Below are 13,126 nucleotides of genomic sequence, written 5' to 3' on the forward strand. Positions count from 1 at the left end.
CCTGTACCGCTGATCAAAACTGATGAGGGTCATTAATACTCTGATATAATGTATCTGTCATTGGTGACACAACTGAGTGCCCGTTAACAGGATAATAATATTTAAAATCTGCCAAGGAAGACTTGCCGTAAGAATTAAATAAGGACTCGCACAGACACACTCTCTCTCTCTCTCTCCTCTTGCTCTCTCTCTCTCACTCACACACACACACACACACACACACACACACACACACACACACACACTCTCAGACTCATTGAGTACGTCTCTCTCTCTCCTTTTTCTTGTCTGGCTCATAAAAGGGTTTCAGATCTCGTAAGTCAATGAATTACACAGAGACACAGTCGCTCTCCTTAGGTGAATGAAAGATTACGCTTTGTGCGTTTCATCAATCGCACGCCTAATGAAATCAAAATCCGATTGCATAATCTAGCGAGGGTTAAGCTCTCCTCTCACCGCAGACAGGCCGCCGTCTGTATCCCTTCATTTCACTCCGAGAGCAACAACTACATATCTTTCCAATCAAATCCGTCAAAAATATTATAAAGAAAGGAACAGGGTGCATTTAAAACTATATAACATAATGTGGTCTTAAGCCTAAGGTTTACAATTTCAGCTACACTTATACACCAAAGTCAAGCACAAAAACTTTTATTTTTGTTAAAATATCGCTTTATTCAATAGCCTACTTGAGTCTGGCATGTGTGTAAATTTAAGGGGAATTAAAAGAGTACTGACTTTAGTGTACTCAAAATATTCAAAGGTGTACTTAGACAACGATATCAGATGACTAAAGAAAAAAACTAAATTATATACAAAATCAAGGCAAGAGTATAAAGACAGGTCTACTAAATATACAAAACAAACGCCAGTCAACACACGCAAAGTCACAACAGGCAGCATCAAACCGTTTGCTCAGGCCGAATGAAACGGCTGTAAAAGGATTTCTAGTGTGGCATCTTTAATTCCAGCCCTTCCTTCTCCTCGGCCTCTCTCTCCGTCTGTCTCTCCCCTGGGGTTTCCCACGCCTCTCCTACACAAACTCATGAAGGTTAATTGTTTGTGGGCCCGAACACAATGCCCCCTCTCCAGTGTAACATTTTCATCCTATGCTTTTCTTTCAACTAATTAACCTTTGTGGGTTGTTCTTGTTGGAATCTGTCCGTCGAACCACCGCTCGGTCCGGAGGGAAGAGACAGGGGCTGTCAGGACATGATTCAGTGCGGCGGGGCTCCAACACCTCAACAAGTAATCAAGACCGAGCAGGCGTGGCCCCCCGGCCCCCCGCCCAGCTGTGTAATCCTGGAGAAAAATGAATACAAAGATTCCTAGAGAAACTAGACAATGCAGTGAAATGCAGCTTTCAGTGTGAAGGTGTTTGACCCGTTTCAGAAAGGATTAGTTTGTCTGAATCTGCCCTAACACTAAAAACACAACCTGGAAGTGAAATATCATCCTATTTACAAACTTCCAAACACATTTAAGCACAACACTTTGTAGTCTCATAAACTTAAAATAACGCGTTTCTGTAATGTAAATATAGTACACTTTACACCTTTTCAGTAGCATATACTCTATGGCAGAGTTTGACAATTGTGTGTCAGTTTTTCTAGGCCCTACTAATAAACAATCAAGTTGACCCATTTATAAAGCTACAGTCTGGTTAATTCGTAGTCTATCCCGATTTATCAGGCAACAAAATTTGATTCTAACTCGTAAACCATCACCGTGTTGTGGCTTAAATCTAAACAATTCTCTCCCCCACGGTGCGTTTGTGCAGGCATGTGCTCTGGACGCATCCCTCCCTGTACATCCACATGGGCAGCAGCTGTTTCTGTACCCCTGGATCCTCCCCACTTCTCTATCTTCTCCGGAAAGCAGGCTTACTCAGTCCCCCATCTCCTCCACCTCCTGCCCTCTCTTATTAATTACTCTGAATCGCCGCCTCCCTCTCTCCTCTCTCACCTTCCCCCTCCTTCTGTCGCTCCGTTCTTGCTCCCCAGCTTGCCAGGCACTTCTATTTTGGTGCCTTTCTTGAAGGGCACAAGTACCACAACATACGCAACCCTCAAACCGCCTTCTGCTCAACATAAGTCTTTCTGGTCTTCCCAATACCACGTATCCTTGAACGCCACACTGCCACGCTATAGGGGACGAACACCGCTCAAGCTCGTGCTCTGCTCTTACCGGGGGCGCCCGTGGCCAGCTGCAGGTTGCTGCGGTCCTTGGTGAGCCCGTTGGTCTTGGGGCTGGCCGTGGGGGCGATGGTGGCCACGGCCCGCGGAGGCCTCTTGCCTGGCACCTTCACCGTGGTCCTCAGCAAGTCGATCTCCTTCCCATGGACGTTCTGCATGTAGTCCTGCAGATACACGTGGCAGTCAAACCCTTCACTGTCATATTAAGACATTTTTTGGAAGGCATCAACAGATCAAGGTTTAGTCTCCGAAGACGACTGTTCCATTTGCATTCCTTTCTTTAAAGTGTTGTTAGTGGAGAGTGAACCCAATTAAATAAGGAAAATGAACCCTTTTTGTATAAATGACTGGCACACGTTATTTCTAACATGCCAAGTCCTCTTGGATAAAAGCAACAGAAATACAGTATCCAAATCATAGGGAATCATTTAAGACTACGTCACGTTTTGACACTGTTATACAACCCCAGGACATCCCGTACCACTACAGAGTAATACATTCATCAGTCTTGATTTAGAAATTATTAATTGGACAATGTTAAGTCAAATTCACATCCTCTCTCAAGTGTGTCATCTAAAGGGCAAACATTAAAGCTTATTTCTAAAGCACTGTGAAATTCCTTACAAAAATTGTGAGACACCAACCCTAATTGTTTTATGCCGCCTTTCACATTTTATAACCAAGTGCTAAATCAATATAATGTTTGTGACCATTCCTACATACATTTAACTGGAAAACTACAAAATATAAACAAAACAAATCACTGAGAAAGCATGCCAGTAAACTTAAGGTGCCCATGGCAGCAGCTTGATGCAAATCGGATAAAGAAAGAAAAAAGATGCTATAGTATTTAACCTTTTGTACTCCCAATCCTAGAAGATGGAGGAATGGCTAATGGCTCTGGGTGGTTTCAGTTACTTAAATCCAGTGATTTGATCAGAGCTGAGGGGGGAAGAAGTAATTCCACCACTTTGGAAAAAGTAAATAAATAAAGAACGAAATCCCTGCAATCAGCAGAAACTAAAAGATCGCCTATCGAATCAGACGCCAACTACACTCCTTTTATTACACGCCATAAAGCACTAATTTCTTCGCAAGCCTCCTCGCTAATTACCCAGTGAGCGCTCTCATTTTATTTTATTACTGGAATTAACAGCGAGTTCAAAGCGTGGAAAGCTATTAAGATGTGTGATTAAGCCACATTCAATTAGTTTCTACAAACAATTTAATTGATGTTGCAGATAGAATTAACAGAAGGTGATTGTGTGGATGGGTCTGCTGACTGGGAAATGAAAGGGAATCTCTCCCTCTCGCTCTCTCCGTCTCCCTGCCCCTCTCTCTGTCTCTCTCTCTCTCTATCTATCTGTCTATCTCCATCCCTTTCTCTCCCTCCTCCTCTCACTCTCTCTCTTAGCACAGAATGGAAGCGACCATCAGACTTGTGAAGAGCAGCGCTAAATCAAGACCGCATGCCTCCTGCCCTTCCACCGAGCAGAAACAAGCACAAGGAAGGTTTAAACCCCACAGCCCACCTGGAAGCAAATTATGCTCTGAACAGCGAGACCGTTTTCCTTTTGTGTGCTCCATAAAGGAATAATAATACATTTTAAAGCATATGTTATGGATTTTTGTTCCCCAAGCATGCTGCCAGGTAGTAAAGCACACTGGATAACCACGCCGTTTACATTTTACACACACTCTCGCTGCACAGCCATAAAAACGCTATCAAGCACTTTGTTCGGCAAGAAGTCTGTTCAATGCGTGAACATCCTTCACAATGAGAAAGATCATTTACATTTGCGAGACCGGTGGGCGCATGTTCAAACTCAGATTAAAACTCGGAAAGTGAACGGTCGACGGCTCCGCTGACATCACACAACTCGGAACCACGGCGAGTGTCTATCCGAGTCTATAGTATATGAGAAGACTTTCACAGTGACTTATGGGTACGGCAGGAAGAGCACAACACAAACAATAAAGCAGACATGTGTGACCATACGGAGTGATATAGGATATCAATTTAAAGGCAAAGAAAAGGCAAGAAAGACCAATTCATTAAGGCTTTAGTAGGATCAAATGCCTTGAACGATTAATGTGCATCACACACACACACACACACAATAGAGGATAGAGGACAGGCAGAGATAAAGCAATTACATTTTATAGAAGACAAATCATTTAATACACTTAACAGAGATTCTGCCATTAATAGAGCTTCTTCCTTGCGAGAAATGGTGCAGTGCAAGCGTGTGACAATGGAGAGTGAGCGAGCGAGAGAGAGAGCGGGGAGTCTGTGTCAGGCAGGGTGCTGTCTGTCTGGTGTGAAGTGTTTAAGAGACATTAGCGCCACAGTGGGGACGTGACAGAGATGTATGTCCCAGCCAGGCCTGCGCCTCAGCCGTGCAGCGAGTGGGATAATAAATACAAGCCGAAAACACGGCTCGGCGCGGCGGGGCTGCGTTGCACATCTCCATTACAAAGCAGCGAGCTTCCCAGCGCCAGGGAGAGGGCAGAGTTCTCCCCCTCCAGCCTTTACATTAGCGCGCTGAATTAAGTTTCCAGAGCAAAACAAGGCCTATGTCTTATTTAACTTATTTATTTATTTTTAAATATTTACTGAGGAGGGAACAGCCAGGCATGTCACTGCAGACTCCGACAGGCGAGGATCTGGCGTTTGGCGCCGGCGTGTTCCTCAGGAAGCCGACTAGATATTAAGCGTGGTGGAATAAAGAAAATTCCCTTATTTATATAGACACGAGTTTCACATAACCTTTTGACAAAATAGATTAAAAAAAAAAAAAAAAAAAGTATACCACAGAAGTTACTGCCCTTCAGTCAAAGGTTGTGTGTAGGAGTTAGTTTAAAAATGAGAAAACCAAACTCAAAGGAAACAAATAGAAGATGTGTCTTAATTAAACATCTTCATTGACTCCCTTAATTTATTCATAATACGACATCTACTACACTAGTATCTCAGCAGATATTGTTATTGTATCTTTTATAATCCTATTCTTTATCGGGTGCCGAGGGATTTCTCGAGTTGTTTCAGCCCTATAAAAGATGGCCAACAGGCGGGCGGGTGAGACTCACATGCAGGCTGGGGTGGTAGGTCAGGACTCCGTTGTCGCACAGAGTGACGTACTTCTTCTTCCACTCCTTGTTCAGAGACTTCCCACTCCTCTTCAGGAGAATGCCCTGAGACAGAGAGAGAGAGAGAGAGAGAGAAAGAGGAAGGAGGGATATACATTAGATACGAGATGGGTTTACGGGTTATCAGGAGAAAACTGAACAAAAACTAAAAAAGCCAAAAGGTTGATGCTCATTACAGAACCATCTGGTAATTTGCACAGGTTTTGGCACAGGTTTGTAAGGTACCTGTTGAATCCTGCAACACGCAGAAGGGAAAAGAAATCGGATAAATCAGTTTGCCATGGAAGAGACATAAAACTGATTACGTAAAACTGCATTTCTAGATGTAAGATACCTTTTGATTTCCATTCCATAAAACCACAGGTCTCAGACCTCCCTGCTGAATACAATTCCCATCCTGGTTCAGTTTCTCCCTGCGTGAGGTGATCAACTGTTTAGTGGGACCTTCACCTTGAGGCCAGAGTTGCATTAACCTCAGAGACAACACTGACTAGACGGGCCGTTTATGTTTACCAGGTGCAATCACCTTCTCATGGTGCACGATAATGTTCCTGTGCGGCAAAATGCAAGGGTTTAAAAAGTAATGTTTAAAGAAAGACTAAAAAGATGCTTCAGAGAGCTCAAGAGGAAACCAAAGTGTATGCTATGGGGGGGGATTAAAGTCAATGACGTGGAAGGATCAGGAGAAGAACATTTCATCACACAGATCCAACAGAAACTTTTCTTGGCCAAGCAAGAGCGCAACAATGAAATGCATCCCAAGACGCAGCAGTTGCACTTCAATAACGGACAACACATCGACACCGACGTATAACCTTGGTCACGGATCAGGCTGTAAATGTGATCATTTAAATACCACGTTGAATACACTATCTTCCCCCCAAAACTTGAAAAACTCAGCACAACCTGGAGACCAAAAACCCCGGAGAACCGACTCCAGCAAGAGGGGAAAAAAAAACACCAAGCCGCTCTACGACTCCAATCCAAGGTCACTCTTCAATGAGTAACGAAGTGCCGGCTGTATTACTGTACGCTGTCGCTAATTATTCCCACTTGCTCCATAGTATTACCATAATGTTTCAAATTTCCTTTACTTTCCTTATCTAATACTCAAATTAATTTGGGTTGAAATTAGAGGGAAATTAAAAGGACCAGCGTCGGAAGATAAAAATATTGTGGAAACAGTGAAGGGCCCACACTAAAACTGTGAAGCAGTACCTCGTGAAATTGTGCAGAAACCCGAGATCGCTCTCTGAGGGCTAATTGTTGGGGGAAATGGTGTCTTTTCCTCCCTTTCTGCATCAGAATTTCAGCAGCCGATTTAATTGTGCAGCCGTGTATTGATTGAAAATTGCAAATGGTAATTTAAAAGTAATCTTGTGTCCCAGCAGGGTGCTTGTCTAATCTGGCCCATCTCCTTGGGATGATGCCACGTCTCCTCTCTCTCAACGTTGAGTCACCTCCACTTCACGTTGCCGGAGATGGAGAGACGTCTAAAAATCCGTTCCGAAGAAAGCGAGGGATTAAACGTGAATAAATAATAAATGGGTGCAATGTAAATATATACTTCAATATAGGAGAGGTCACATGATCAATGTTTACAGATCTACAGCTAACTAAACAGACTAAATAAAAAGGTGCTGGTAGGCAAGCAAATTAGGGGTTTTGTTATGCGTACAGCTGAAATACTTATAAGTAGCTTTCCTCACGAACTATCAAAACGAATAACACCAGATTTGGAGGCCAGATTCCACTCTGGGTTATGAAGTGGGTTTCCACAGGTTCTCCCGCCTGCCAATCAAATGGTGGGAAAATAAGTGCTGTGGCCTGAATCATTAATCAGGTCTTCACACCAATATGGGCAAAGCCTCTTGGGGCCACAACCAAACCAGCTGATAGTCAAGAGCCACATTTCAAGTGGCAGAAAGAAGCCGTACTGTACTATTAAGTGGCAACGTGGTACTGCTGTGGTCCTCAGACACGGCCTCACGAGAAGGACACGATGGGAATGAGGTAGTCCGGCACATTTCTGGAGTACGAGTGGTGGCAAATGCTTGTGCTTGGTGTGTGGATTTGATTTTCGGAAATGCCCAAGAGTCATTCGGAGCCAATAAGGTGGATGATCAAGCTGGGTAATACATTTTTTTGATGCCAATCTCTGGGCCACAGTTCACCCCTTCACTACTACATCAGAATTTCAGTTTCTTTATTTAACTTTTTGCCCGTTATTCTCACTGTTAATTGTCTGTCTGAACAAACCAAACCTCCAACCTTTTCAACATGTTCACCGGTCCTTGAAAAAGATCTGGACGAACAATTTATGCATCATTAGGGACACCTTCCCTGCCTTCCTTGGAATTTTTGTTCCCGTCCGAAACTCCTACTTTTGACACGACTGCATCCCCATAAGCTCCCGTTAACATGTCAAGCATCTCACGTGTAGATTTAACTTGAAAGGATGAAGATCAACTTTTTTTTTTTTTTTTTTTTTAAATAGCCATCACTGATTTTTATGCCAGTTGATTGAAGCTTTTGTTACATCGAAACCACATTCCAGTAGTAAAGTCAGAGACATCGTCCCCTGGGTCTGCAGGCTGCATGTTTGCAAACCTTAAGTGGGCGCTTGAGTTGGTCTGCCACTGCCAAATGGGATAATCTGAACGGATTATTTTCTTGCAAACTCAAAGCATTTATAGATTAACAAACTGTATTCTTGCAGGGGCTTAAACAGCTACAGAAGTGCCTTTATGAACGTGTGGAAATCCAGCAGGAGCTCCAACACTCACACACCTGAACATCTAGTGGGTCTGCAGATCCAGAGTGGGATATTGTATTCAAAGCAATCCCTAAACCCCACTCTCTCTGTTCTCTCACTTCTGGGCCTCCCCACCTCTCCCCCAGCCACAGCCACTGTAAATAAATACTCTTATTCTCCCTCAGAGGACATCTGATGCGACAAACATAAGCCTGAGATCCTGGGCTGGATATGTGGGGGGGATTCTGGTCTTTTCAGCCTTTGGTGGCGTTTAAATGGTTTTCATTTCTCCTCATCCAGAGGGGTATAATCCTCATTAACACACTGGGACCTGACCCCTCGTGACCTGGGAGCCCGGCTGTGTGCCGATAGTCATGATAATCCAGCCCTGCTTGACCAGGGGGTTGAATTTCACACAGTACCTTCGGTAGGAGGTGACCTGAAGCCCCCCGTACTGTGATTCGCAATCCCCGCATTCAGGGGGTTTTCACCCGCGATCTGGCACCCCCCCGCCTTCCCCACTGTCCTGTACTGAACACTACCCGTGCTTCTGAGCCACGTCTGTTAACTCAATTGCATTGCTTTCACTAAGATTGTGATATCAGTTTAATGTTATCAAATACCGGTAGAAAGTCAGCCTGGTCGAAATGATTAAATGAAAGAAGAGAAAGGAAGGATTGGATTTGAATTGGAACAACAAATTTGTTAGATGTCAGTTCGTTTTTTTTCTTCTTCCCAATTGTTTCAATAACTCATTGTCTTTAAAGCATTTGAACTATAAAAGAAGCAGAGTGTACCTCCAAATCTCCAAATGTTGCTGTGAATTATGGGATAACCCCAATCACACAACAGACACACACTTAGGTTTGCACAACTGGCATCACACCAGAATACCAATAAATATTCACAATGGGACATAAAATAGAGATTGGCTTCCAAACCAGGAATCAAACCAGTCACCGGTGCACAGACACTCACTCCCATTTCTCTGTGCAACAAAACATAAAAAATAAACTTAAACTGATATTAAAGTGTGTCACCAACTTGTTTTCATTGGGGCTCGATGTCAAATCTCAGGCTCATTTAATACACATATGTAATCGCATCATATAGGGAGTAAGATTATGCTAGTTACATCAGTGTCAGACTAGGCACATTGTGTTGAATGAGTAAGATGTGTTACTGTGCAGGAGACCAGCGACAGAAGGGCAGTTTGGACCATTGAGGACCAACAAAAAAATGTCACGAAGACATGCAATTGAGGAGAACCACCATTTAACAGTCCCAAACGCTTACACACACAGCAGGCCGAGCTCTTGCCTTCAATCAAATATTCACACACTGATAGTCCGATCTTAAAAATAATTTATCAATAAACACAAGTCTGCTGTCCCCCCCCACCCCATCGCCGTGTCCTGCAGCGTGCTCGCCGCGCATGTTCTGTAACAACGGATGAAAGATCTCATGTTCATATTGACGGAAAAATAGATCTGTAAAAAGCATTTGTGTTAGCAATGACAATGTCAACCCCATTCATCACTGCTCTAATAACCCCATCTGGCTACGGCAAGCACCACACAAATAATAATAATAATAATAATAATACCTGGAAGCTAAACATCTTGAACACGCCAGAATCGTATTTACTTTTTATTAATTATCATCATTATTATTACCAACTCGTTGAATAGATATCTGGGTGTTTCCACACACACACACACACACACACACACACACACACACACACAGAAAACAAACAGATGCCGCTTCTCATTTCAAGGCATGGCGCAAAAAAAAAACAAATGATCACGAGAGCCCCGGCCACAAATCAGCACCTCTCCCGGCAGCTCGGTTACGAGACACGGATCATATTTTACCGGCTGGGAAGCGTCTTCCCCTCTCATTGAGGCGGCCGTGTAAAACCTGCTTCCTGCCAACGCCGCTGAATGATAGTTCAACCTTTTGTGCCGTCAGAGGAGAGAGAAAAGAAAGAAAGAAAGGAGGGAGTGTGTGTAGGGGAAAACAAAAGCTTAGTGTTGACTGCTCCTTAGAACTAAAGGTATTGTTTTCCTTATTTACCATTTTTACAGAAGGAAGAGGGCTGGGGGGGTGCGAGTGTGTAATTCGCCTCATGGGGGGTAATTATGCTCGCACAGCCCCTTTGATCTCTGCGATTTGTGCATTTGACTGGGACAGTTCAGAGCAATCAAGGCCTTTAATACCCCCCCCGCCCCTTCCCTTTCTTAATTGGATTTGAACTGTCCTTATCTTAGCCTGGACTCTGACTCCACCCCCCCCCCCCGACCGCCGAAATGATACCAGGGTGAGCCCCCTTTGAACCACAGTCCCTAATTCAATTAGGAGCCACGGGCAGCTTCAGTGTGTTTAGCGGGTTTAAATATTTAACAGTTCTGAGACTGACCTCCACGCCACCCTTTGTGGTGGTGTTGTTGTTGTTTTAAACACGGCCACTAATTGACGAATTTCCACTCTGGGTGTGAGGATGATCATTGGGCCGCTTTGCATTTTTAATCTCGCAGCTGGATTAAGCCGAGCCGTCGCATACTAACTGGAGAACAGTGCTGACCGACGCGGCTGCGCTGCACTGGCGCTGACCTTTTAAGCTTCAAGGAGTTCAAAACAGCAAGAGAGTAATCTGAATGTTTTATGCGGAGAAAGTCAAAGACACGCGATGCTGCAAAGGCCTTCTAAGGAAACTGATTTTTTTTGGAGAGTGCCCCAAAAACTGGGAGCTCAGGTCACCTCCTTGCTGATTGATGGCGATTAGGTGTCTATTTTAAAAAGAATAGTATTTCACACGTGAAATTACAGCTGATGCACACGACACACTTCGACAATAACGAATAACTGTATATCGGGGAACCTTATTTATTTATTTTTTAACTCCAAGACACTTTTTCAGCGAAGTGTATGTTCTACTTGTGTTTTAATTATTGAGGCTGCAAAACCACGTCCCTAGAGGAAGGACTGGGCTCATCCATCACACTACACTTGACTGGGCTGAGCAGTACAATAAGGTACAGTAAAGGTCACGCATTAATACTTAAAAGCTCTCCATCATGGGTAGAGATTAGCCGGACCCTCAGACACATGCGGACCTCCAGCCCTGATTTAATTACCACAGCACATCGAATAACATTACGGTCTACCTAAAGGAGTCATTTAATGCCGAATTAATTCCACAGCTCCTTCCAAGTAAAATGCTACTTTTTAAAACGGTTTTCGTGACTTCTCTATGCATGGATGTGCTTAGGTTTATGTTTTGTTTACTCTCAATCTTGTAACCATCTCTTTAACAGCTAAATGTCCTCTTCCACATTTCATTAACTGGTTAAATGCTCCCCACTCGTACACGAGCAGAAAAACTAAATTTAAGAAAAGTGAAAGTGCCCTTTCTCCACCTAATTATCTTATTTTTCCCCTTTTCAACTATAAAGTGGACATAAGAATTTTAAACATTCTACCTCAAGAAGAAGGTGACAAGACAGAAGGACAAGGAGGTAGAGAAAGGTGGGGGAGGAATGAGGAAGATACAGTAGGTCTCTTTGAAGACTGCAACAAGAACCCCAGCTTTGAAGGGTAATGGCACCTGGATTTGAAAGTCTTTTCACAGGCTGACAGATACACACTTCATTCCTGTCGAAACGATGGCAGTTCAGGGCAAGACAGACAACCTTCTCTCTCCCACTTCATTTCACCCCATTCATCTCAGCCTTTAATTATTGAATTATCTCTGGTCAAGATTACCATTAAAGACCTGAAATAACTGGAGGCATACAATGGCAAAAGCTATCAGGCCAAGCAATCTCCCCTTTGTTTCTTTGTTACAAAGGCCACACTGGTCACACGATCAGATCTAGGGAATTCTGGGAATGAATGTCCGAATAAGCCTGTATCACTCAATAAATATCAATACAGACATTTGTTCACCAGAAAGTGTGTATAAATACAACTCCTGTGAATATATTTTACATTCACTGTGAATACAATTTTGATTGACAACTAGATCAAAATCAGTCCAGTTTTACTTCACTCTTAACCATCGAAAAAGGGTCTACGGTGAGGGTTGCCTTTGACTCATTTTTCATGTTGAACAATTTCTTATCGAAGATTACCTTGGTTTACAGAACAAGCCGCAGGACGAACGCCACAAAAACGAGATTCTCATCTTGCAATCTTGGTTTTCAGAAACCATCCGTTAAATGTTCGTTTATAAATTACAAGTCATTAAAACCAATAGATTCAAAACCAAAAAATAAATGGCGTCTACTTCAAAAGAAACACACATGTATATATAATAAAATCAGCACACTGGACTGGACAGACTTCGTATCGTTTCTTAAATTTTGTTTAGTTTCCCGACACCTGGAGAATTTACCCAGAGCCTTCATACAGCACCATCTTGTGGTCAAACCTCCAAATTACACTTGAATGAGGCATAAAAGACAACAATAACGATGTGATTAACTAATTGACAACAACTAAAGTCACTTGATGGTGAGAATAACATTATATACAATTGTAATTTTAAATGCATACATTCAGAGTTTCTAAACCATGTACCTGATGGGATATACAGGCCAATTAGTTTTTACAGTCATTTTAAGATGAGACTGCGTTCAAAAGGTGTAATGGCATATTTTATGCAGACGAACCAATTTAAGACTTACCCCCATTTTTTTTTTTTTTAATCAATAATAAACAAATCAACAAACTAAAAACAAAACAAGAATTTTGTCCTCTGTTACCACCTGCTGGTGAACAAAGGCATTGCAGCCCAGGACAATTTCTAAAAGATAACGAACACACTGCATTTAGTGAGGAGAGGAAAACAGCCTGTGCTTATGGGAAATTTGTAAAATATGAGAATACTTCACACTTTCACCGCCAACACGTGCGTAACTTGCGTATCCGAGACAGGCGCTCGTCTCCTCCTGCCTGCCTTCACTCTGCAGTCCAGGCCAACAACTACAGTGATCACAGCACGATCGCTCGGGGTGGCTCG

At 43.1% G+C, this 13,126-nt stretch overlaps 1 protein-coding gene across 3 annotated transcripts in view; it reads right to left on the minus strand.

Moving 5' to 3' along the window:
• Positions 1–13,126, minus strand: part of agap3 (ArfGAP with GTPase domain, ankyrin repeat and PH domain 3) — a 190,325-nt gene that overhangs the window by 45,102 nt on the left and 132,097 nt on the right. For all 3 annotated transcript variants that reach the window (XM_066717538.1, XM_066717546.1, XM_066717531.1), the window contains exons 10-11: positions 5,286–5,390; positions 2,188–2,359 (exon numbers count right to left, since the gene is read on the minus strand). In XM_066717538.1, coding sequence (XP_066573635.1) covers positions 2,188–2,359; positions 5,286–5,390 — 277 coding nt within the window. The remainder of the gene's footprint in view (positions 1–2,187; positions 2,360–5,285; positions 5,391–13,126) is intronic.

Source organism: Amia ocellicauda, chromosome 2, assembly GCF_036373705.1.
Source record: "Amia ocellicauda isolate fAmiCal2 chromosome 2, fAmiCal2.hap1, whole genome shotgun sequence".
In the NCBI taxonomy this organism is placed as follows: Eukaryota; Metazoa; Chordata; class Actinopteri; order Amiiformes; family Amiidae; genus Amia; species Amia ocellicauda.